Source organism: Ciconia boyciana, chromosome 1 (genome assembly GCF_034638445.1).
Source record: "Ciconia boyciana chromosome 1, ASM3463844v1, whole genome shotgun sequence".
Lineage (NCBI taxonomy): Eukaryota > Metazoa > Chordata > Aves > Ciconiiformes > Ciconiidae > Ciconia > Ciconia boyciana.
In genome coordinates, this window is record NC_132934.1 from 16,883,057 (window position 1) to 16,910,338 (window position 27,282).

The window sequence follows — 27,282 nt, forward strand, 5'->3', positions numbered from 1 at the left end:
GCAGGCCAACTGTCAGTAGGCTTAAATACTCTACCCAGGGGTCCACATCTCCACTGAAAAATTTTGAGGGGGTCTGCAAATTGAAAAAAGTTAGGAAACCATGTTAGGGACACAATCAGGACTAAAGCAATCTTGAAAACTGTTATGCACATGCTTAACTTTCTACATGATTTGATTCACTGAAGTCAACAGGACTGCTCAAATCCCCTGTGTTAAGCAAGAAAATGGTATTTGTTGGGCTGTAATCCTTACTCATGTGAGTTTCAACACATGCTGCTCTTGACAAAATTCAAACGTGATAAATATTTAAACAAGCATACAAAGAAAACACACTCTTTGTGTCTCCTGCTCCAAAAAATAGCAATTACAACACAGAAACTGGCAAAGAGCTCTTTACTTCCACATATTCTCTTTGATACTAGCCAACAATAGCTTTTTCAAAGCTAGGAATAAACTTCCTACTAAACACAACTGCATAATATTCTAATCACAGGGAATACTGTATTCATACAACAGCACACTAAATATTAATATTACAGCAATAACTTTCTGCTGAATTAGAAAGTAAAGATAATTAAATTCCCATACCATTTTGTTGTGACAAAATTGCCAAGGTACTAGCAGCTGCCTGAAATACTTCTTGTGAAGAGGAGTGCATCAGCATGGAGAGCATCACTGTTCTGTCTACTGGTAACCTTTCACAGAGAGAAACAAATCACTGCACATTGGCCATATTACAGCAGTTACTTCATATCTGTAGTTCAGTTTCCTAAAAAGGTATTAAGCAACATAATTAAATTTTCAGATGATTGTACTTGGCTTCTAGTATTTTCCCAGAGCAACAGCTGACAAAGTCCTTTGCAAACTATGCATATTAGCCTACTCTGAATCTCGCTGAATTCACTTGGAACCATGCTTTCCAAGTGACTTGAGGTCCAGAAAGGGGTACAAAACAGGCTTACTAAAATTTGAATGATTAAAATTTTAAGCAACTCTGAGAAATAGTTTAAATAAAATGAAAGTCTGCGTCTTACCCATGCCCAGATTCTCCCTGATGAGGCAGCAGCCTCTCTACTATGCCCTTTCATCTGATTTGTGGGAAAATGAGCACTGCTTTTCCATACTCCTTACGTACTAGATATCTTAATTTTCTTTGTTTTTTCCTACTCTAACATTCTTCAATCCTCCCTATCCTTGTTGAAGCTGAAGACAGATTCCTTGTGAGCTGTAAAAATTAGCTCTATTAGACTGCGTTCTGACCCTTTATTAAAACACTAGCAATTTTGACGGAGTCAAGTTTAGCACACTTTTCAAGAAAGAAACTTTCCCAAGTGTTGTAGATCACCATGCATTTCATCATATATTAGAAAACAAGAAAGAAAAATAAAAATAATTGAAACATGAGACCCCAAATGGCCTAACAGTAGGCTTTCATTTTTTTCATTTCCAAAAATACAGTTCAAGATATTAACACTGACTGATTATCTCCATCTCCAATCTTCTCATGAAGGTTGCGTTGATACAGAAACAGATTTTTCAAAGCCCAGCATGCAGCCTCCTAAATATAAACCAAGAGGAGACAAAAGGATTAAGAAAATATGCCTTTAGAATATATAAAAAAAGAAAAAATTTAAACAGTTTGACTGTTTTTCAGTCTGTGACAAAGATACAAGGTGCTTTATGTAGAAATATAACAAGGTGTGGACTGTCACATTCTTTATGGCTGGGAGAGGCCTGAGTTACAAACATGTGCCACATTCTCATTATTTGATTTGCATTTTGATACTTATTTTAGGCTGAGATTAATTTTTCTGTTGATGGGCCTGTGTTTTGCTGCTGTATATAGAGGAGCTACATAAGCAACAATCTTTGGATGGCCAAAGTTTCAGGTAACAAGTCTCATCTTAACTACCTACATTTGATCTGAAGGAGTAACTGAAACCAGTTGAGGTGAACAAAGAGAAGAAAGGCAAGAAAGGTAAGATTCATTCTAAATCGAATCCAGTCTTTAAGGCCTTGTTTGCCCGAGGATATCCGGGAGAAAATGATGTTGCTAAACATTTTATTTAATGCATAATGCAGTCTTTCCATACCCCCATCATCCAGAAATTCTCACCAGCACATCTGTGTTTTTTCGGTGTAGTTCTAATGCTCTGTAACATGCTTCCAACCAGCATAATTTTTCTTCCTCCTCCTCTTCTTTTCTTTCCTCTAAGTCTCGGTTTAAGAATATTGTTTCAGCTTGAAATATAAAATATTTACCATAAATTCTTATTGTGAAAACAAAACAATTAAGTCTTAACCTTCCTGTAGTCATGGAGGTGCTCACACCGCTTATGTGCGAAAATCAGTAGGAGGATTAGCCTGTTCTTGGAAGGGAGAAGTCTTTTGATATAAACTCTATCACAGATTTGAAAAATGTCTTTAAGGTTATAAAGGGATTAAAAAACTTCATTATAGTGTAGTCAATTAGGTACATAGCTACACATCAGTCAATACTCAGGCTCTGAAAAGACCTGCACATACCTTTTTTTGTTGTGTATTTACATACAGGATACCACAGACATGAAATATAACTGTGATTCATTTGTATGTAACCAGTTGTCACAGAGCCATCTACACTCTGAAGCAGTGCTATTAAAAAATTAAATGCAAATTGCAATTGCTAATAGAGAACTATCTGGTCTCAGAAAGTGCAATAGAATTTAAAAGAAGTAATTTTATACCTGTGATTTTTCAGCATTTAAGGAAAAAAAAAAAGTATCAACACTGACTGTAATATCTGATGCTTACTGGAGTGGATACTGATTTCTATTCTTTGCTATTTTGGGGACTCTTAAACAGTGTTTCTATTGACTTTTGTATGGAACAATTACTTAAAGACTAAGAGGATCAGATCCTTAGCTTTTTGCCACTAGTTAACTAACTTCTGTTTCAAAATAATACCTGGAGTGTACTCAAGGAAAAGCTTAAATCTTTTAATTGATTTCAGAACTCAAGCACAAGCATTGATTTGGTGTTGCTATCAACTGCTACAATATAATGAGTCCTGTCATACATGGCAAACACAGCAGTTGTTATCTCTAGAGATTTTATGTTAAGTAGGGATTATCCAATATTTGCCTATGAACAAAAAGGTTGCTTTGTTAAGATCTGTCAACATAACTTACCAGCTCTGAACACTGTGAAGATGTTGGGCATATGATATGAACACAGCCATGTCACAGTAAAACAACAAACTCTAAGCATGTAAGCAATCTAGCTATGTCAAAGCTATCCTGCCTGAGGCTTTCATGTTAAAGAAATGGAGTTTGAAATGATTACAGGAAATTACCAGTACAAAAAAGTTAACAAGTGGGCAGATAAATGAAGTAACTTATTTATATATTTAGGAAGATATTTACTCACTTAGAAGAGCTAAACAACTGAGCGCTGCAGCTTGTAACTTTACATTTTCAGGATATGTTTTAACAGCCTTCACAATGACTTCTGGAACCTTATGTAATACAAGGATATTGAAAAAATTTCCTGAAAATACATAAGATATTAAATGAATATAAACACATATCTAGAGCTTTACATGCATTCAACATAAATTTCTCAGCACACAATGCACAAACTTTGTAGCAAACGCTGGATTTCTGATTACAGAGATTGACACAAAAATGTTTTATTTGTGAAAAGAAGAGGTCGAGGATAAAAAAAAAATTGGGATCTAGGTTCTTTGTGGTTTTTTACAAAAGACTGAGGTTTAATGCAAAATGAAGTGCCCATTGTCATCAAAATAAGAAAAATATAGTCAGTGTATCACTTGCAGACTTCCTGCCAGGAAGCAAATGCAGTCCTGGTCTTGAATTCCTGCAATGATTTGATTTATCCTACCAAGCAAGTGGTTTAACCCTGTTTTGCCCTCTATTTTTGCCCTTCTCATTAAATAGATCAAGGTCAGCATTATAAATACAGAATACATACATTCTGGAATAGTAGAAAGAACTACCTTTTGATGATAGACATATTTAAACCATAACTTTTATTGTAGGCTGTACAGTATTTTATATTATAGGTTGAATATAAGGAATTCTGCAAAAAGCAAGCAAATGAAAATAAATTCCCCATTTGTTGTAAAAACAAGTATCATGCATAAAATAATACAGCAACACTCACTTTGTAAAACATAGTTTGATAGCTATGGTTTCTATTTTGATATTCAATTTTGTTTAATTCTTGATTCGTAAAAATGAGATCACACTAGCAATGTGAAAGGTCAGATTAAGATCTGTACCAATGTTTCTCAAACCCTTCAGATGAGGTACAAAATTAAGAAGTCTCCCATATATTTGAGCATCAAAAATATAATTATATACAGAAGAAAAGCTAACCTAATTTCTTTCCCTCAGTTCTGGTCCTGAGTCTTATAGGTGCTAACTACCTTAAATGTCTAGATTTTTCACCAGAAGATAAGTACCTCTCCCAGTGTTTTATGATTCAGTTCAATTAGACCAAGTTAACAGAATGCTTAAGAACACACTTTAAGGCAAGTCCTTTCCAGATTCATAATTCTAAAACCTTGGCCTTAACACCTATTACAAGTGCAGCTGGAAACAGTATTTCTCTTCTTACCCTGTAGTAGTGTGGTCATGTTGTGTCAGCATTGCTGTTTCTTGCCATGTTTTAACGGAAATGGTATGTTTGTGTAAATACCTTACTTACCTCACAAAATTAATAATCTTAGGCTATGTGATGAGTAATTATGCTTGACTTGTGGCTGGACAAACAGGTATCAGTCAGTTAAAATTCTGACGACAGTCAAATCTAGGACAGTCGTTACCAGGTTTGCAAGAATACATGACGGTGATTTTGGAAGCTAGTAGATGCTGACTTTACCGTTCCACTGCCCGTTAACATGGGTTTAGGAAGACAGCATCCATCAGAATAATTTGAGAAGCCACACTGGCTATATGGAAATCTTCCAGACTATTTCCAGGAGCACCCAGCAATTTCACATCTGTTTCCCTAACTGTGCGGTGCTGTGGACACCTCTTCCCATAACTCTCCTGAAGTGGCTCCTTATTAAGATGAAGGGCATCTGTTATGCTGAAAGAAGAAATGGATCTTGTGGCTGCTTTACCACCACTATTACTTGTTCATCAGCATACACACATGACAAATGTGTGACTGAAACCAGGCTGGTTGTGCACAGAGCAAGATCATGTCAACAGAGCTGCTGTGTCCCCACAAGTGCTTGCTTTCCTTGCCTATCTTCAGTTAGCTTTGCACAGGAAACCATTCACGTGTAACATCACCTCTTGCCAAAAAACTGCAAATACCACCTCAGTGGCCAGCATATTTTCTTGAAATTTTTTATTTGGCTTTCTGAAGGGGAACTGGAAGTTGCTCTGGGTTGCACTCAAGTTTGATCTGTATTTTCTACAATATCTGCATGAAGAAGTGGAAACAGATGGTGAAAGGATGGGACTGACTTGATTAAGGGTAGTCATGCACTAGTACCAGCATTTGCAGTAGCTTCAGGCTACCACCTGCAAGAATCAGGAAGTCTAACTCATGAGAAAGACCTTGGCTGAGTCCTTGATGAAGAAGAAGCTGCCATGGAGTGGGGGCTGCTCGGGTGTTTTTGTATGCAGCAAGGGGAAACACATACTTATTTTCATTTGAACTTCCTATTACGTGGTCCTTGGCAACTGCTCAGATCAGCTTATTATAGTGGCAAGAGAGAGGCTGCTACAGAGCTGCTAAGAGACACAACAAATCCCTTTTTGTCATTGTCATAATTTCTCTTGATGTGACACTAGCCCGTGTAAGCCCAGACAACCAAAGTACTTTTGCCCAAGTCAAGGGAAGTCCAGGAACCAGTGGTTCTTTCACTGCTGCAGCACAGGGGGCCCCAAGACAGGCACCATAGCTGGGCAGGAATGCAGCATAGGTCTCTGAAGGTAAATGCATTGCAAGGAGGAAAAACACAGTCTTGGAGAATACCTTCCAAGTAATTCAGTAGCACCAGCTGTTTCTCGCACATTCAGCATTGCCACTTCAAAAAAGAAATCCAGAAGGAATCTTCTTCCTTTCTATAGTAACTTTATACAGAATGGGATCTACTGATCTCCCACTCATCTTGTGCTTCTCCCGCTCTTTTATCTCATTTTTTTCCCCATTCTAGTCTTTTATGGCAGCTTCTGTCATTGTTACTAATGTTTAACACAAAAGGATACCATATTGACTGTGGCCAGTGTTACCTCAGTATGTTTACAACATTAGAGACATGGAGCTATACACCACCCTGAGGATTAACTGGAATAGTAGTTGTCTTGTTGCCTGTAACACTTGCTGTCAGTTAACTCCAACTCTTACACAGTCAGAGTAAGCTGACTATAAACAACTTTGTCAACTTACCCAATGTAAGCTTATGCAACAAACAGCAACTCACTTCCTGAACTGTTTCACTATTGGGGAAACTTTTCATCATTTCCACTACAACATTGTAGCAGCGAACATTTCCAGACATGAGCACTTCAACATTGCTGGCTAAAGAAAGAAACAGAAACAAAAATTGCTTCTTAAGAAAAAAAAAAAAACCAAACAAACATGTTGATTGGGTTCTAATTCAGACTTCATTTAAATACATTTATTTAGAAAACTGAGCCTATGTTTCAGTTTTTGCCTTGCAACTTGCGAGAAAGGCGGCATTTTTTTCCTTGGTATTGCCATAGAAGACATTAATGACTACCAACACTTGGAAACAATTCATTAGGTTCAGAGTCCATATTAACATTTATGGATGTGGTCCATTCTGGATCAGGCCATGTAACAGAAACCTCCTCACAAACTATTCTTATGTAACATTTTTTTTAAAGCTGAACAAATTGTTTTATAAATATGAATTCAATCTTATAAATGGTGTTTATAACATGATTGTGATCAGGTAAACAATTTACAGTATTTCGGTAATATTCTCAGGGGCATACAATTAAGAAACAATTTAGAAATTTTTTTTTCTAATAAATGTAATTTATTTGATTTAATCATGTTTTTCTAAGTTTTTCTCCTTTTTTAGGGGGCAAGTTAGGAAGTTATTCTTTTCATCTAAATTAGTTCTACGATATGCCTATTGTGTACTGACGGTACAGAAATGTTCATCTAATGCTCCTGCGATATTTTGAAATTCATTGCAAATTCTGTATTTCACAGAATCACAGAAGGTTTGATGTTGGCAGGGGCCTCTGGAGTTCACCTTGTCCAAGCCCCCTGCTCAAGCAGGGCCACCTAGAGCAGGCTGCCCAGGACCATGGCCAGATGGCTTGTGAGTATCTCCAAGGATGGAGATTCCACAGCCACTCTGGGCAACCTGTGCCAGTGCTTGGTCACCCTCACCCTATTTACTGCTTATTATGCAGGTCAGATACAGAAACCAACAGGACATTCACATGAGCCAGTAAAAAGACAGAATGCATCCTTTACTACTGAGGACAGAGCAATCCTACATACAATACTTTAAGGCAAAACAGCATCATGGTAAGTAAAACACAGTGTATGAAAGCATCCTTGTAGTATGTCTATCCAGGGTATGAGACAGAATATGAACCCAAAAAATTTTGGACAAAGTCCTGGCCCCAATGAATGAAAGGGAGTCCTCCCACTGATTCCAAGGGAATTAGCATTACTCTGCCGAGGTCTATAAACTTTCTTAATTGTTCTTGCAACAGCTTGGCTTTCCTGTGTACAACGTAAGAGGAATATTCACAACTGTATTATTAAAGATAATTAGTCTTTTTAAAGCAGCAGAAGATCTTCAAAATAATGTATCTCTGAATATTAAATAATGATACTCTGTAAGTTGAAAAAGCAAGCTCTGAGTGGGAAGCATTTCTATTTGATAGTGAAGGAAGGTACCTTTCACAATGCTTTAAGATGACAGGGATTTATTCATGTCTTTCTCAACTGAAAACACCTTTTTAAAGGTATGTTCCACAAAATAGTATTGCATCACTTCACAGTAAGTTATCATTTCACAGGTGACAATTATAAACATATTAAAATATTCAGAAGATTCTAAAATTGTTTACTACAGAGAGAGCATAATTAGCTGCATGTTTAAATCCTGCAAGAACCAAGCAATGGTACATTTGCAGGGAGCCACCATTTCCCAGAACAAGCTAGAGAAAAACAGGTGGAATGGATGTCATTTAATCTTAACCACCAAAACTTGGTCATCTAGGTTCTCACAACAATTGATGAAGAGATCTGAGCACTCTGTATGGTGATTCATCCCACCTGTAACAGATATCTCTCTCAGGGTTAGGTAAATTTCCCCTTGAGGTGTCTGTTTCTCTGCATTAAACAGAGGAGAAGCCTGGATGGCTGCCTATGACTACCATTTAGATGGCTAACATTCTGTGACCCATCACCCCCCTATGGACTTTGGAGGACAGTCGGCAGCAAAGCATTTTCTCATTCCATCAAAACTACTGAGATTTAAAAGAGTTCTTGTATTGGAATAAACAATTTATTCCAAGGTCTACATATGTATTAGTGAAAGAAAGCATAGTGAGGTAAAAATCCTTGATGTAGCTCATTTGGAATAGAGACTTGAACTTCAGGGTATGGGGAGACAAACATTTTACTACTGGATAAGCTAGGGTGTATACTTACAGTGAATGATTTTCTCCATGGTGGCCTTGAAGGAATACATTTTCTTGCAGGTATTGTGGGATGTCACAGACCAAGGGTATGAATGCTGGCAAAAGCAGCCTAGCCTTGCACATTCATTTGCAAGCTATCTCTGTTTCTCTGACTATTTTAAATCTTTTGTATCAGAAAGCAGAGTGCTAATCCCAAAATAAATACCTACTTTAGAGCAGGTCTTTGTCATGCCCTTTTCTTGTTACGCTTTGTGTAAGTATTTACTATTTTAAAAAGCACTTAAAATCTGGCATGCTCTTCCTTAGAAAATCACAATAACTTCTGGGCTAGGGTAGAATTATTTCTGGCTCAAGGAATACTTCACTTTTTAAACACAAACTGGAACAGCAAGAAGTTTGAGAAACAGAAACTAAATAGCTTGGAGTCTGATGAAATGTGGGACATTCCAGTCTAGTTCTTGTTTTGTGGCATACAGGGGGCCAGCACGGTTCCTATAGAGGCAGACAGGATGTATGAGCAAGGCTTTGTGAGGAATCACGTCTGCAAGAGTACATCAGGTACCTCATAGAAGACATGGAGAGCAGGACCCTGCTCTATGCTTGCCAAAATTGTGCCTACCAGCAGGAAGCTGACAAGAGCTGTGTCTGTGTCAACAAGATCAAATTGCTGTCAACAACTGATACAAATCATCAAGCACATTTCTCAGGACCTGATTTTGCCCACAACAGGGACTGCTGTTATCAGAAGACAAAACATAATGAAGACATTTTCTTCTGGTCTTATTGCACAACACCTGAGGACACCGTAAGACTCTATAATGTGCGCAGTGCCACCAGTGCTCCTCACTGCAGCCACCACTGAAGGATCAGAGGGGGGTGTCCGAGCCCAGGTACCTTTTCTCAGCCCTGGCCATTGTATTTATGTGGGGATTTTCCCCTTGTGGAATAGCCTCTGCCAACAGAGTTCTTTAGCTGCTACCAAAACTCACTGAAGATTTATTTAGTCAATAAATATATCTTATTTTTCAGCCATTAATAAAAGACAGGGCAGGGTCTTGACCTCTACAACCATGATGAGCATCGTTATCACTTACTCCAAAGAGAAGAAAGTCTCTTTCTGTTCTTTATGAGAGGTTTCAGCCTTATCAGAATGGCTGAATACGAAAATTTCCCATGAAAAATTACAAATCAGTATTGCCTAAAGAAAACAGAAAAGTGATCTGTCTGGCAACTCCCAACCATTTCTCACTGATTTTTTACCATCACTGAAAGATTACTGCAAACTGAGGTAAGCTGATACATGCTATGGGAGGTAAGGAATTTAAAATAACTTCCAATAACACACTTACATGGACCAGCTAAGGAATGTAATGAATAAAGTGCAGGAAGAATCACCTCTTCTTTCTCTGGAAACTCTTTAAATACTTTCAGTATGATCATATGATCTTTGCTTTCAACAAATTCAGTTAGCTGCTCTTCTGGAACTAAAATGAAAAGCAAGAGAGATACAGTATGTTTTGAGGAAATAATTCATATCCTGCTATACAAACAATTGTCTTTTCTCATGTTATCAAGTTTCCTTATATTTACTTTGTATATTTCACAGAAAGTAAGGTATTCTCCATACACATCATCTTCCACAGTTATGATTCCTCTTATTAAAAACTGAGCCTTTCCTTCACTTATATACTGTCTTGGTGAAGAATATCTGAAGTTTCTTCTGTGAAAAAGGCTAAGCATACAGTGAAAACAATTTGATGGAATGCCATTTTGCATACTCCATGATTTTATTTCACTTCTCAACTTTCTTTGATAATGGAGTTCTTTCCATAAAGACTACAGCCATGCTTTAATAATATCTTACCTTCATTGTAATAATGGCTTAAGGTTTTTCCATCCCTGCCCCCCGTCACTTGTACTGACATAGCTGCATGGCCGTGCAATGAACCAGATAAGGGAACTGATCCAGATTGAGAAAGAACGAGATGTTTTAAATTTCGTAAGCAGAATCATTTTCTGAATCTGGTTCAAGTTAAGGCTAGGCAAATATTCACATTACATTAACTGACAAGGTGACTCAGAGGCAGGAAAAAATAGCCAGGGGCAGCCTAGGAACTTGCTACATTAGCACTACCATCAAGAAGAAGGTATGCAGGTCTGTACCCAGAGCAGTCTGTAGATCTGTAAAAACCAGGCACTTATAAAAAACATGCACAGAAAACCTAAGAAGCTCAGACCTTTGTGGAGACTGAAGAGAAAATACAGCAGGACAAAAGTATTCAGGGAGAGTGAAAGAGGGGAAGGAAGGTGGAAGATATTTCCACATAACTCCCACATGTGTGGGAGGAAGTCTTATAGAAAAAGCAATATAAAATGGTGCCAGAAAGAACAAATCTGAAGAATTGCAAATTATCTTTGAAGCAAAGGAGTACAGCAGACTTGGTAGGAGTGCTAGTGTTTCTCAATATTTATTCTGAAGCAAGAAACTCAACGCAAAGCAAGGCTGCTACAACAATGGGACTTCTGGTCATTACACACACAGTTCCTGAAAATTTTGCAGAAATTCAATACATGGTGAGTTAATTTCTCAGAAGAAACACAAGAATATCATACAGATACATACTCATCTTTTAGCATTATCAGGATCAAAAGCAGAATCACGGATTTTTCTAAAGTGCAAACATTTTGGCTTGATTTTAGAATTGTTTACACGTTACTAAAATTTGCCAGTCTTTAAATAAACAATCCTGGGTTTTGATAATTAAAATCAAGTGTCACTACTCTCCATTCCAGTGTTACTGACTAATGTTGAATCCCATCTTTTCAGTTAACTCTAGAGTCAGAAATTAAGAGACATTTTGATTTTTTGAAAATTTCATATTCATTGCTCTAATTTAGAAAATTTGTGATATTGCTTGGAAAACCTGTTTTGTGCTAACTCATTCAAAGAACAGATATAATACACAAAACAATTTGGAATGCAAGAATTCATTTATCGCAGTTAAACATCTGCAGTCCCCTCACAACCTATACATTTTTCTAACTTAATAAACTACAAGATATAAATACCTTTCTCAAAAAGTTTGTGTAATGCTTTACATCCGTGTTGCTGAATCTCTTCATTTTTAGGGAAGGTGTGCATGGCATTAAATACCAAGGAAAATACATCCACCTCTTCCTCCAAGAGCAGGAAAGCAATTACATCTGAATAGCAGAAGAGATTACATGTTGCACTGATTAGTTCTCAATGTTTTTATTGAAGCACTGTATTTAACTATTAAAATCCAAAATTCTTTAATATTGTCCTTAAAATTTACTCTGATGACTCAAATCCAGGTTTTTTTATAACACCCGAGGATGTTATCTCTTAAGGTAATATTTTACAATACAACTGAGATGTTCTAAAACATTACTGCCAAAAAGACATTTTCCCCTCTCCATTCTTGCTCCCACCTTGCACTGCTTTGGTACTTGTCTGATCCCTCAATGAGCCAGTTCGACTCACTAAACTGGTAGAAAATTAACTCATCAAAAACCCCTCTTTTTGCAGTCATAGCAAGCTGAAAAGTTTCACTAAGAAGTAAGGTTGGTAGAAGAAAGAGGGCAGGACTACACTGCCTGAGGAAAGCAAGAGAGGATTTGAAATGTACCTGTCAGCTACAGTGAACCATGAAATCAGTTTATCTGTATCATGAAACCCTATTCTCACTCTCTCTGTCATCCGTTCAGCCTGAAACTGAACTGAAAAGCCAATCTCACTGTTGCTCTTACGACATTAAAAAAATTATGAAAAAAAAAAATTACTCTCTCCATAGGATGTGTAGGCAAAAAGATTCATATTCATGACAATTTTTCAAGCTTACAGCAATAACAATAGAATTCATAATGCCTGTTCCAGTGTTTCAGCTGCAGCTGGGTTTTTGTGTGGTGGGGTTTTTTTGTTTTTTTGTTTTTTTTTTTAAGAGAAGACCTTTCTATATGGCATTTGCACTGGCCTATCAGCTCCAGCTATAGTGCAATTCAAGTGTACAGACATATAGAAATAAAGAATACTAAGAGATTTTTCTGACAAGGTACAATTTCAAATATTTTTCTGAAGTAAAGTAGTTGAAATGAGAGTTTAAGTTTGGTTAATCAACTGCTGAGAAGACTAGCAGTCAGGAATAAACCATTACAGAATACTCAATCAACAGTTTACGACCCTTTACGATACCCCACAATTAAAAGAAAGAAGCTGCTGGTTACACTTACTCACTAATAGCCATATTTTGCTATTATTATTATTCTTAATCACAGAGTGTAATGCCTTATAATGAGACCTGTATTAACCAACTTCATCAGATAAAGTTAGGTATCCAGTCTAAGCTAGCCCTCCAGACCTCTCTACAACCAAAAGGGAGAGAAAAACAGGTTCAAGAGGTAACTGATCTTATAAAACAGACAAATGAATAGCATGAACCATCCTCTGAAAGCGCCTGTCTCACTCTGCTGCCTACAGCAGAAGCTTGGACAGCTGGATTAGCTTTAACTACCTTAAGTCAAGTCTAAACCTTAGTTTGTAAATAAGGCTGATTCCAAAGCCTGTTAAAGTCAATGGAAACATTCTTATTCTAACAATAATTTGTGCTAATACTATATGCTAGCTCAAATAAAACTAGCAGAATCTCCCCCTTAGGGTCTCTCTTTAATTTCAACAGAAGATCAAGAATCTCAGCACCATGAGAAAAGTTACCAGTACCTGTGAAGATTAGGTCTCTGCAGAGCACAATAACAGAAGTGTCAGAGATGGTTTACTGTTTTCAAAAGTACTAACCAGTACTAAAGTAAGCAAGTCAGAATGTCACCAAATTTATACTTTGGTAAGAAAAAATAAGCTCTTACTTATTTTACTTAACTACTTAACAGCAAGTACTTGTGTCTATGCTAATAACAAGTTGGCAAAATTAACCGGTCATGTTCTTCACAGCCTTGCAATTTGGAGAATCATTTCTACCTGGGTAAAAAAAGTGTAAAACAGTACTCTTATTATTTTGTATACAAGTACAAATAACAAGTGACTTTATGGAGTAAAACAGAGAGAAAAATCAGGTCCAACAAGTACAGTCACACACTTTATACCACAGTTCTGCGTTTTAAAGGCTTAGACAAAGTAGGAAAGTAAAACACACAATACCTGACATGAGGAGTAGATTTAATGCTTTCAGTCCTATTACTGAGAGATTCATATTTCCTTTGTGGACTGTAAGCATTTTAAGAATCTGCCTTAAAAAAAAAAAAAAGTTATGGCTAAAGAAATAAACACACACAAAATTTTATAAAACATTTACTTTAAAAACAATAATAGTTACAGAAATTATCAAAAGCCTAAAAAGCTCCTGATTATTTTTTAAAAAAACTTTTATTTCAGTTTATGTTTTTTCAAGTTAGCAATGAAATAATGTTGGTATTTTAATTATTATCACATGTCATTAAAATAATTACATTTAATTTATCAATTTTACTTTAATTTTAAATTAATTATATATATTAATTCTACAGGGGACAAGGCTCATTCAGGATGGGGTTACTGTACAGAAAGCAGGGTTGTGGAGCGCAGCAGACTGTGGACAGTATGGCACTGTTCTGTTTGTTGCAAGAGTTAAGTTACAGTGAAGGGTTTGCTGGAAGAGAGGCAGCAGTTTCCCAGCTAAAGAACTTGAACAGCATCTTGAAGAACTCTACCCTATCTAAGTTTCTACCATACAGCACTTATGTGATGGTGGACAAATCACTTAAAAGAAACATTTCATAGACTGCCAATTGTACACTCCTTACTTTCTGGGTGGCACAACTTGAGACCCATGGATATTAACCTCTGAAACGCTGCAGAGTCAACCAAAGTTGACTTTTTAAACAGAGAGAACCAAACAATGCTAAGCACTCTGAAAAATACAGTGCATGTATCAAACTGGGTACCCAAAAATCAGTTGATACTTTTAACATATTTTGCTCAAACTACCATCTGTAAAACAGTGACCACAAATCCATAACACTTTCTCAATAAACAAAATTTTAAAAGCTCTAGACAATACTGATGAACACTAAGAAAAGCTGAGAAGAAAATGAATATGCCAGTTTTCACATAAAGTGTCACTAATCCACAGTAAATAAGGCAGTGGGCTGAACACTGAATGATGCTGATGACAGAAAATAAATAAGCATTGGTTTTGCACTGAATGAAGGAAAGGGGGGAAAACCCCCAAGATTGTGTAATTAAATAAAAATGGACAAGCCCACACAAAAAACCTAAAGAAACCTTCATTTTTTTATTTTCATTATTTTGGAGAGCTTGATTCTGCAATCTTAACAATCTTAAAATGTGAGTCTTTGTATACATAACATCTAATAAAAATGGATTGTGCAGTAGTTTGCAATACTTTAGTAGGTATTCTTGACCTGTCTTGAAAAACAAAAAGCAGCACTTAAAGTTTCATCCAAATTTCATTCCTCAGCTCTAGCAATGATGTTGTTTGCCTTGCTAAAGTCTAACTTTATAAGCTAGAATTAATGTATCACAGTTTTATTTATTTTCCCTTCATACTATGATGTTGCTGGTTTCTCTCTCCTCTGTGGTAGCACTAGTGTCACAGCTATGATGATCAAAGTACACATAAGAGGCAAAGTCTGATGGGAGATATAATATCCTTTACCTTTTGCAACATTGGAAATTATAACAGTATCAGTCCAATAAAAGATAGATTGTCTGTTCATATAAACCATGCCTTGCTTACATACTTACACTCTCATAAACACAAAACCGCTACTGAAATCTAAGGTTAGTCAGAATACTGTGTGGGATGATCTTAAGAATGGAAAATAAAATCCAGTTAAATGCAGGGTTTTTTTTTTCTTAAACTGAGAATAGATACCTCGCTGAAACTTCTGTATGCACACTTTGGACTTACAAGTCTACAGACAAGGATAGATGGTGGCATTTGGGTTTTCAGTCCTAAGGCACATTCTTGTCCCACCATACAGCCCACACATATGGACTAAGTAGTCGGTGATGAATTAAGGAAAACAAAGAGCCACCCTAATGAAGCTGGTAGAGTAGCTAAACAGACACCCTTGAATCTGCTTTAACCTCCTGATTAGAGTGTTCTAGTCTTAAGCATTCCTAATGCATTTTATCGTGCGGTTGCAAGTGTGTGTGCACATGCATACATGTGTAGAAGCTGTACATGGGGTGAAGGTTCCTTCACCTCTTTGCTCCACAAGTAACTGTGGCTTAGACTTCCTTACTCCTTACACCCTGCATGAATGGAAAACCCCACTGAGTTATTGAACACCCTGAAGCCATTAAACATCTCTCCCTTGTCTACCAATGACTCATGATTTCTGCTGTGGGGAAGGAACTCTGCTTTGGGAAGAGGGCATTTTATAGAGGGTGATCTGTTTCAGGCAAGTGCTGATATATAAAGACATGAGCTGGCTCAGTATACTGCAGGGTAAAATAATCGCACACTAAAGCACATCTAATACAAGGAGAAAATTCCCTGCATATGCCCTCCCATTTCAAGTATAATCAAGAGTGAGGATGTAAAATTTTCTAAAGCTCACCTACTGTATGAGAGTTTAATGTAAGAGATTACAAAACATCTCATGAAGTCTCTTTAAGCTTGTAGAAAGGATGAAAATACATTGAAGGAATTTCCTTCCTTTCTCCTCACAGTGACGACTATTTAATTATTTATCACACTGTCTGTCAAGAACACCTAAATCAATACCAAACTACCATTTTTAAACACGACTGTAATGTGGTCAAATTGGCTCACGGTTGAGAGACGAGAAACAAATGCTTTTTCTAGCTTAAGATTTCTGTTCTCCTAAAATAGTTACACACAAAAGTGAAAATCTCTTGCAAAAAAAATGACCTTTTCTTCTCTACCATAACTGTTTCCTGCCTTGCTGCAAACATCACATATTCATTATGGTGTTGATGCACTGCAGTACTAGTCCAATCCACCTACAAGGAACCTGAGATATAATTTAGCTGGCTTGCTCTGCCTTTGGCACTGACAGAAATGTCTGAGCCCACTCCCCCACTAAGAACAAGTTTCTCCACAGCAGGGAAAACTGTCAACATGTCAGACAGGGATACACAGTTGGCTAAAATATTGGTAGTGGGAAGGAATTGTGTACAGTAATGTTATCATCAGATCTTTAGTGAAGTTTGAGTTTGAAAAGGATGCTTTGTTCAACTGCACACACTGTGTGGGCTCTGAGGAGGCTATGGGAAAGATGAGCCCCAAAAGAATAATTTTTCTGGGGCCCAGGAATGAACAGCAGTATCTCTAGCTCTCAGAATAAGTCTCAGTCAATTAACAAGCCTTTAAGCTGCCAAAGAAATCATAACTAGCTTGTACAGCTTCAGCTCAATTATTCCTTGCTCATGAAAAGCAACCAAAATCACTTTCACTTTCTAACAAAAATTGCCAACGCTTCTTTCAAGGGAGTTTATTCCCCTACTGACCATGTACTCTAGCCACTGTAAAACAAACAAACCAACCAACCCCCACAAAACCCAAACTGCATCTTCACGTAAATGATCTTACAATAGCAACCTTTCTAAGGAAGGGTACTGTGAAGAGTATAAAGGCAGAGGCAGATTCACTAGGGGAGTTAAAAGGCTATAGCTTCTTGCTGTCATTATCAGCCCCGAATGAAGCAACCTGTCCAAGTGACAGAACACCAAACCAAGCCCTTCTCCCCTGTTTGTGTTATACCTACATCTGCAACTAGCATTTGTGCTACGGAACAACTATGGAGCTAACCTGTGTGGGTTTTCATCCTAACTAACCACAGCCATCTAAGAAACCAGTTGCTTAGGCTCCCTTGACGATTAACGGACAGAGACGAGCAAGTCCAAACCACAATTTGCTCCAGGATAACTTACTAAAAAGATGGAATGAACCATCCTCTCTGAAGGTAATTGTGTCCACTGACTTTACAGGTAGTTGAGGTGACCAGTTTAAATACTTAATTTTTAGACAATAAGATTAGGAGTGACAAAACCCCCTCTTCTCGATTTACACTACTTTAGGCTTGTAGATATAATTCCTCACATTTGGAAAGAACCCCCCCACACACACAACCATCCAGGTAATACTGCATCTGTCTATTAAAATGGAAGACCTTGATAACCACAGAATCCCAGCATCACTGAGATTGGTAGACCTCTGGAGGTCTCCTGTTTCAACTCCCCTGCTCAAAGCAGGGTCAACTACAGCTGACTGCTCAGCTGATGTCCAGTCAGGTTCTGAATATCTCTAAGGTTTGAGACTTCACAACCTCTCTGGGCAGCTTGTTCCAGTGTTTGATCAACCTCACAACAAAACAAAACAAAACAAAACAAAAAAGTTTGCCTGGGTTTTTCTTAATGTTTAAGAGGAATTTCCTCTATTTCAGTTTGTGCTCATTGCTTCTCATCCTGTCACTGGGCAGCACTGAGAAGACCCTGGCTCAGTCTCCTTTACTTTCTCCATCAGGTATTTATACACAGTTAAGATCCCTGCTTGCGTGAGTCTCCCATTCTGAAGGCTGAAGAAACCCACAAAAAAATTCAACCATTTAGAAGCTGATGTAATGACTTTATATAAATATATTTCATTGCATATATATGCTGCTACAATAACCAAGCATTCCGGAAGACTCTTTCCATACAAAATACTTACTGGTGAACACCCAGTACTTCCCAGTCCTTCCCAACATCCTTAGGAGCTATGTTCTGTAGAGTACTTGGACAAATTTCTATTAATTTACAAAGAAGTGACCAACCCATCTGTAAAACAAAAATGCAGCTATTTTAGAACAAATATTCTGTTTGGAACTTCAATGTTGTCTTCTAATATTCTTGGCTTTTGGAAGACGGATGTTCTGAAAAGTTATCTAGCTAAATCAATAAGGGAAAATTAATTAACACAAGACAAACGACATAAAAAGTTAAAAGATGGAGGTAAAACAGACATGCTAATGATTCTGAATGCATTGCTTGTAGGAACACATCACTCTCAATGTGCTTCAGCACTGCTTGAGGATAAAGGACATACAGTTAAAAGAGATCCTGACAGAGAGAAAAATACGATGTAATCCATAGTATGTCATCATGGGCCGGGGAAGGCCACTCCACTATTACAAATAGTCCAGCTTTATTGAAGAGCAGCTGTTTCCATAAGAATTTGCCATTTAATTGCAAATTATAAGGAGAAAGGAGAGGTTTTTAAAGGTGTCCAATGTTTTCAATGGGGATGAGATACCTAAACAATACTATGTATCTCATATTCTCACCCATCAATCCTCAATACTGTGTGCTTTCAAAACATAATGAAGGCAGTGAAAGTTTTGAGATCATAAGGAATGAAAGATGGCCTAAAAACAATATATTTGTTCTCAATAACTACCTGTTCTATCCTATGCAAATTCTTTGACTTTCAAACATTTCTAAATAATGCCAAAACCGAAAAATGTTCCTCTTCAGTCTTCTGTATTGGAGAAATTTGCTCTCTTATGAATGCCTGCAGGCTGATATGATTGAATGGGCTTTAGTGAGGATGCAGTAAGCAAAATCTGTACAAAGAATTAACTGATGAGCAAGAAAACCCCGCTGTATTGAAAGAGAAGTGAACTAAGAAATGTCAAAAGTCAAGATGAAGCAGATTTTACAAAAAGGAATTAAAACAAGGCATAAAAGTTTCCTTGGCCATATAAATAAAAATAAAAAAAAATGTGGAAGTAGGCCTGTGTGTTTTAAGAATAGGGTCAAGACAGAAGACAATTTAAGTATGGCTCAAAAACTATATGCGTAACTGGATCAGTTTTCGGCAGAAGAGTTACGTAAAGCAAAGGGGTCAAGACAGGACAGCCCACAATATGGGCTACCTCCCTGTAGGACAGCCCACAACAAGGGCTACCTCCCTCCCACATTTACCTCCTGTAAACGGCTACCTCCAAAGAGTTTAACTGCAAAGTTCATGGAAAGTGCGCATGATCTCTTACCCTGCAGTCTGCAAGACTAGAGACATGAAACTACAAGTCTGGTAGTGTAGAGACACCCATAGGAACAGCATAGGCTTGAATCTAGACAGCTTTCATGACGGCTTTGAGGAGTATGAAAAAGGTGATGTAGCTCCCTGGGAACTGGAATTCTGCTTCTACCTTTCACGTACTTGGTTACATGGGCTATGTTCACACTATCTGCAGTAGTTTTGTTTCTGTTTCAGTTTAGATTTGCAGACCCAAATGTTTTAAGCCAATTACAACCTTAATGTCTGCAGATTGAGCTTGACCACAAGCCAATTTCCATGCTCTTCTCTTGCTTGGCTAGCAAGCTGGCTTGCTCTACATGAGACTGCAAACCAATTACTATGGACATTCAGGAAGATTAGGCTGGTCTGTGTAACTGAGTTGTGAAGCGCACAGAATAGTCTTAGCAATCATCAATCCTCCCCAAGATGAGGACATGTAATTACCTAATTTTCCATATTCCAAGCAAAACAGTTTATAACTGACAGTCAATCAGGTACAAATTTCAAATCTGCATGGCAAAGATATTGTAGAGGTGACCATTAATTCATACACTGTGTATTGCTTAGAAAAGATTTTATTTTAGAAGTCCCACTTCATGACATCCTAACTGTTCTTGTAAAATTTAGAACCTGATGAAAATTAGCTTAATGACTTTAGAAAATTCCTTTTTGTATTAAAACTGTTTCTGATGACATTTATATTTCCATTAAACATTTTTATTTGGATTGTTGTGACTCCAAGTATTGACAAACGTTTATAAGAACTGTGGATCCAGAGAAGACCAAAGAAAACATCTCACCTGGTGACATGTGGTCTATTTTACAATATTAAACTCACAGCTTGAGATAACAGAGAGCTTATTATCTGTTTAATAATTACATAAGAAAAGAAGAGTCTTTTAAATAGCAGAAATCCTAAAGGTTACAGGGAAAGAAAAAAAACAAACCAGTAAACAAAGATGTTCTTATAATCACTTAAATGGGCTCCTGTACACAGAAACAGTTGGTGGCAGCACTGGAACTCTGTTATTTTTAAATCGGACCCTTTTCATTTCTAGCATGCAATGAATTTATATTACATTAGGTCACACCTTCTACGTGAGACAATAAAGCTCTGCTGACTGCTTTTTACTCAAGTGTAACATATTTTGCTCTAGAGTTTCTAAACTGCTCCAATCATTGCCAGCCAGTAACTGCAGAAAGAAACTACCATATTTACTTGAAGACATCTATTTTACTTTAAGGCACTATTGACTTTCCAGCCCAGTACCTTCCTACTTCTAAAGAAGCTTGCAGGGTTTAAGCCTGTAGTCCAACTTGCACTAGTACTTGCAATATTGATCTATTAAGCAAATTTACTCTATACAAGCCAGCGGAACAGCAGCACAACATGATGCTTTGTAACCAGTTAAGGAGGGTAGGGAAAGAAAATCCTCACTTCAGATTACACAGTCTCCTACTGTGTTTATTCTTCTATGTGAGTCAATTTTATTACAATGCCAAAAGCAAGAGGTTGATTAATCCATTTATTCAATGAAAATTCATTATTCAAATTCATTAAAGAGACTGCACTGAAATCAGGACTACATTACTTCGCCACTGCCATAAAGTGAGAATTATGTATTCACAAAGACTGTAAATGAATTGCAGTGAATGAAGCAAGAAGACAGAGCTCTACTAACATATCATGGATGTTTGTAAATACCATAACTGGATGTGAAGGAAGAGCTGCCTATGACATTTATGAGGAACAGGATTTGAGCTTTGCGCTGGCTATGAATTTCACACTTTAATACAATGTAGTAATGCAAAGGAGCTCCAAAACTTCTAAACTGAAACACTGTATGACTGCAAATGTAGGCAGAGAACAGATTAAAACTAATTTTAAAATTCTGTATTAAATCAGAGTGAGACGTTTTAACACGGTTAAAATGAAAAGTAAGCAATCACTATCTTCATTATGCACTTCTGAGAGTCTTGTACTGTCACTTCAGATCTACTTCTGGTTGTGGTTGGATTTCATGTTTTTTACTTCCTAGTCTAAACTTCTGGGCAGTAGTTTTGTAAATTGTAATACATGCAATATGCTTTATCCTGAAAATAACTGCTGATTCATCTTTCTGTATTTTTTAATGACCTGACAATTGAATAGTAAAATAAGTTGAAACTTCAGACTCTGCACAAGCATTTAGTCTTCAAAGGAAACCTGAGATCACTGTTTCTCCAGATTAATCACTACACAAGTACAATTTCATATTTTAACCTGAATGTTATGCTTTTGGCCTCTAGCTAAGGTCTACTAGACAGAAAACCCCCTTAAAATATACTATTATTTAAGAGGCATTTGCAATATAATTTATGTTTTGCCTTCTAGTTGAATTAAGTAAAAAATGTTAAAAATATTGTAAACATACAAATGGGCTTAATAAAAAAAAATCAAGTGAGTTGCACAGAAATCTGGAGGTTATAAACATCCTTTACGCATAACATAGTCAGAAATGTAAAATACACCTGCCAGGAAAGAGCGGTTTCATATGACAAGTCTAGCAGCTGTACCATAAGTCCAACATCAAATTGTGCAAATGCCACACCTAATCTAAATGGGCCAATGTTAAGTTACAGGAGCAGCCAAGCAGAACCTTAAATTGCAGAACCTACTCTTAGTTAAAATATTTTATTTTTCCCCCCGTAAAAAATTGGGCTAGTACAACTCTCCTTCTGGGATAGGGCTACGTACGTATGAATTCATATTATACAATTCTGCTTTTCAGAAGTTTGTCTAACCGTGGCAAAATTTAATATCGACACGTTAAAAATATATTAGATAACATTATTTGTAATTGAGAAGCCTACACCATGCTGTGTTCACACTGCTTAATTTATATTTTCTACGTGGCCTTCTTTTGCCGTTTAGAGATGCAACGAGTGGTATCTCCAAAAAGCTGGAACATCTGTCCCTTTAAATGCAAGCGGATACAGCGCCCTTTTACAGATCAACAGCACTTCATAAAGCGGATCAGAAGAGAGCAAGTTAAAAAGAAATAAACAAGCCGAGCGGGACCTTTTATTCCGGGAAAGGACTGTGGTGCTCGGCTCACCCTAAGGAGCGAAGCCGGAGCGGCGGGACCTCGGCCCCGGCCCCCTGCCCTCACCCGGCCCCTCAGCGCCGCGCCGCCCTTACCTGCTGCACGCCCGCCGCTCCTGGGTACAGGTCCACCACCAGCAGCAAGGGCACATGGACGTTTTTGCCGCTGAAGAGCCGGGGAGCTGGGGAGGGACAGAGACAGGCCGCGTTACCGACCGGCGGCGGGCGGGGCAGGGCAGGGCAGGGCAAGGCGGCCGGGCCGCCCGCGCCTTACCGCTCTGCTGGGCCGCCAGCTCCAGCAGGTCGCTCAGGGTCTGCACCAGCGTCTCCAGACGCTTCCTCTCCTGGAGGTTTTGGAGCCGGACGACCAGCTTCCTCAAGGCTTGTTCCTCCCTCGCCGCTGCCTCCCCCTCCTCAGGGCCGGCGCTGGCCATGGCCGACCCGCTGCACACCGCAGCGGGCGCCTCACCCCATCCGCCGGCCACCGCGGCCCGCGGGGACGAGGACCGGGCGGCGCGGGCCCGTCCCGCCGCCGCACTGCGCTGTGCTGTCACAGCCGCCCGCCGCGCTCGCAGTGCCGCCCGTCCGGCCGGCGTCACCCGGCTGTTTCGAGCCGCCCTTCCCGCTGCCGCCTGCCCCTCCCGCCGCGCCGCGCCGGGGACACGACCGCAGCGACAGACCAGCCCTCGCGGGCGGGCGGCTCCCCCATTGCCCCTAGGGGGCGCCCACGTCACCCGCGCAAGGGCCCGGCGGACGGGCCAGGCACGCTGGCAGCTCGCCCTTTTCCGGTGATTGACAAGACAGCTGTCCAATAGAGTCGCAGAGCTGGAGCCTAGGTTCCGCCCCGTCGTGCTTTTCTACGCGATAAAAGGGTCCGGAGGCTGAGCTACCGGTTGAGGAGTGGGAGGTTGTGTACCTTATCTTTTCGGCGTTGTTGGGGAAGAAAGCATACATATATAGCGCCCTGTGGAGTAGGGAAGGAGAGGGGAAGCAGCTGTAGCCGATGTATACACCCATAGTGCAGCTCCCTGGGCAGGGAGTAGGTCCTGACCAGGTGAGGTGCCTCCCTGCCTCATGTGGTGTTTGGGGTTGTCAGCCTTTCCTCATGTGGTGGGTCTGTGAGGGGCCAGGGAAGGTGGAGGCGGAGCTGTGCTCTTAGGGCTGCTGTGCGGCAGCTGCAGTGAAGCTGTAGCTTGCCTTGCCTGAGGGAGTCACGTGCCTTGCCTGAGGGAGTCACGTGCCTTGCCTGAGGGAGTCACGTGCTCTGCGCTCCCGAGTGCTTCGGCTTCGTGGACTCGGGTCTGTGGGTTCGTTTAAAAAAAATCCCCTTTGTTGTACTTGGAAGTCAAATTTCCTTCCAAGCCTTGCAGTGAGAGATTGCTGTTTGGAGATAAGAAGGTTCTTTTGCTGTGGGCATACATTGCTTCATTTGTGGTTGACGCAATCTTCTTGAGGTCTGGCAGTACTTCTGGTATCTCTGCTGCCCCTCCAAGGTAGTGGTGTGTGGGTAGAAGACTAATAATCACTTTTTAAAATAATTGTTGATTAGAGAGGTAGTATCAGTGGAATATGTTACATAAAGAACTTGCATATACCTCTTAAGCATAGAAGTATTAATTAAGGGAGTAAAGTCTTTGGTTGAACTGGACTTTTGTTAGACAAATATCTTGTTTTGGAGGATTGTGGTGGGAGTATGGATTTACTTGAAGCTTTTGCTTAGATTGCAATATTTGGTTGATAGAGATGCATAATGGTCATTAAATAGCTGACTAATGGGTCACTTATTTATCAAAATAAACTTTAAGAAACAGTGTTCAGTAATGCCTCTGAAGCCACATGGTCCTGGATAAACTGTCTCTGGTCTGTTGGTGTATTGGTCTTAAAGCTTGTATATTGCTCTTGTCATCATTCAGTGTTTCTTAGGTTTTTGTGCACAAAGAAACTATTGTCTTGGCGTCCCAATTATAGCCTGTTAACTAGGACTGCACTTGTTAAACGGTGAGCTAGTTTCTCCCTCTGAAGCACTGGAAAACAAATATGAATGTGAGATAGCTTTATGAAATACTGACTCATAGTTTGAGATGTGTGGAATTCATTACATCTGGACTAAGACAAAAATGAGTTGAATTAAATGGATTAGTTTCACTTGAAAGATATCTTTCTTTTCTACAGAAGCAGTAATTCAAGCACAAAGAAAAACTTAAAAAATTGTTTTCTAGACTTAAAGCCTCGTTGCTGGCTTCCTGCAGTTTTGACAAGATTTGTTTATCTTGCAAATGGTATGAATGCAAATATAGTCTTTCAGGTTATATCAGTAATCGGCTTTTTCCAGTATCTGCAAAGCTGTAGCCATTACCAGACAGCAGCAAAAGATGTTTAAAGGTCAATCTTCATGGTTTATACAGATCAGAAATGCCAGCTGTAAGTTACAACTAGTGATATTGATGAAGTTATATTAATACAACTTTCAAATCCTGATCTTAAACTGAATTTGTGGCTGTTTTGTGCATTTAGCAGAGCAGCTGTACTGCTGCTCTGGACTTCCTTGCATTGTGTTTATATAAGAATGCACAAGTAAAAGTTATGTATTAGAGTTTCAGTGAATATCAGTGTAGAAAAGTTGTAGATTTCTTTAAGGAAAATTGAGGACCAGGCTTTTCTCCTGAAATATGTTGAGTTCTCTAACTGTGTGCTGGATGCAGACCACTTGAGATTATGTGTATATGATAGTTTCTGTTTTGCTGCTTTTAGAGCCTTTTCTGTGTTCTTTACTGGTCAACTCTGTCCCAAACAACTGTCAGCTTCTTAGCGAACTTAAGGCCAGGGTATTAGATAAGTGGAAAGAGAAAGCAAAGATTAGAGCTGAAATGTAACCTTGATTTATACTTTAAAAGATTTCTTTTCAGTCTCTTAAGAGATCTCAGCTGCAATTTCTTCAGCATGTCCTAGTTAGGCATCAAGGGGTTTTGTTGTCACTCTGCCTCCCTTGTTGCTCCTTAAATTCCAGATGACTTTCACTTCCGAGCACTTGTGTTCACTTGAGGTTTCCTTTTCATGCTTTTTATGAAATCTGCCAGATTTACGTAGCAGCTGGTTTGTTCTTCAGGCTGGGTGCTTTGGGTGTAAAAGAGTTATTTTCCCCTTTTTGTTTTTAATGAGACTGGTAGCTAACTACTCAGTTTAGACTGTTCTGTATTTATCCTCTTAGACTCAGATGGGACTACTAATACTCATTAAGTAATATGATAAATAAAACTCTCTGGTGTGTGACCATCTAGACAGAGATAAAGACATAACATGACATGCTAACATAGCAGAGACTAATGAATTGTTCTGCCTGGTAATGTATAAGAACAGATGTCTACCTCTAGCTTTTGCATTTGTGTATCACAACTGGAAAACTGCATGACATCAGAGATCCCTGGAGTTATGACACACTTGTTCAAATGAACTGGGTCCTTACTGCTTGGTGGTGGTATTATCAATGGGATTCCTACTGTTTTAGGCCACCCAACTTTTTCTTTCCTGCTGTAGCTTATGAACACCTTAAGGTAATGTGGAGCTATGTGGAATATTAAACATAACTTGAAGACTGAGCTTTGGCTTGTAGAGAGAATATAGAACAATGTGAATGTTTGGGTTTTGCCTTAATCATTGTCATTTCAACACACATACGTTAGGAAGTCTTTGTCCTTATTTGTCAACTAATTTCAGTGAAAAAGTAGCAGCCTGATCACACTGAGCATTTTTCTTGTACAGAACTGGGAATGAGGCTACTATTGAACATACTTTGTTAAAGCTGAATTTAATCTTCAGAACGTCATTAGGATTCACTAGCTTATTGTAATGGCTGTATGAATGTTGATGTCTGACCACAGGTACTTGGTGCAATCACTTCTGCATTATGCCTAGTTTCATCACATATGCATGTAATGTGCTTTTGGCAGCATTATGCAATACAAAAATTGAGGAGTCAAATATATATTTACTACTTCAAGATTCCTCAGTTGTTGAATATTTTTTTTGGCTGGTAGTCAGTACCAAGATGGTATTGTATCTTTTGTTTTTCACATGGATGACTGGTGTCCCTGTGGAACACACAAGAGACAGGAAAAGCAAATTATACTAATGCATGAGCTTAGACAGTACTGTAAACAAAAAATAATCAGTTGTATTGGGTTTGCGTGGCAAGGTTTGGTAGCAAGGGGGCTACAGGAGTGGCTTCTGTGAGAAGCTGCTGAAGCTTCCCCCATGTCTGATAGAGCCAATGCCAGCTGGCTCCAAGATGGACCTGCCGCTGGCCAGGGCTGAGCCCATCAGCGACAGTGGTAGCACCTCTGTGATAACATATTTAAGAAAGGGGAAAAAACCTGCTGTGCAACAGCAATGGAGAGAGGAGTGAGAATATGTGAGAGGAACAGCTCTGCAGACACCAAGGTCAGTGAAGAAGGAGGGGGAGGAGGTGCTCCAGGCACCGGAG

General features: G+C 38.8%; 1 protein-coding gene across 2 annotated transcripts in view; it reads right to left on the reverse strand.

Moving 5' to 3' along the window:
* The window catches only part of LRRK2 (leucine rich repeat kinase 2), a 74,051-nt gene extending 50,541 nt beyond the window's left edge, over positions 1-23,510 (reverse strand). For both annotated transcript variants that reach the window (XM_072859849.1, XM_072859839.1), the window contains exons 1-11: positions 23,077-23,510; positions 22,899-22,984; positions 18,368-18,474; positions 13,828-13,916; positions 11,724-11,858; positions 10,004-10,138; positions 6,409-6,540; positions 3,409-3,528; positions 2,117-2,241; positions 1,479-1,558; positions 589-695 (exon numbers count right to left, since the gene is read on the reverse strand). In XM_072859849.1, the coding sequence (XP_072715950.1) occupies positions 589-695; positions 1,479-1,558; positions 2,117-2,241; positions 3,409-3,528; positions 6,409-6,540; positions 10,004-10,138; positions 11,724-11,858; positions 13,828-13,916; positions 18,368-18,474; positions 22,899-22,984; positions 23,077-23,236 (1,276 nt within the window). In that variant the 5' untranslated portion in view covers positions 23,237-23,510. The remainder of the gene's footprint in view (positions 1-588; positions 696-1,478; positions 1,559-2,116; positions 2,242-3,408; positions 3,529-6,408; positions 6,541-10,003; positions 10,139-11,723; positions 11,859-13,827; positions 13,917-18,367; positions 18,475-22,898; positions 22,985-23,076) is intronic.
* Between the last annotated feature and the right edge of the window lie 3,772 nt (positions 23,511-27,282).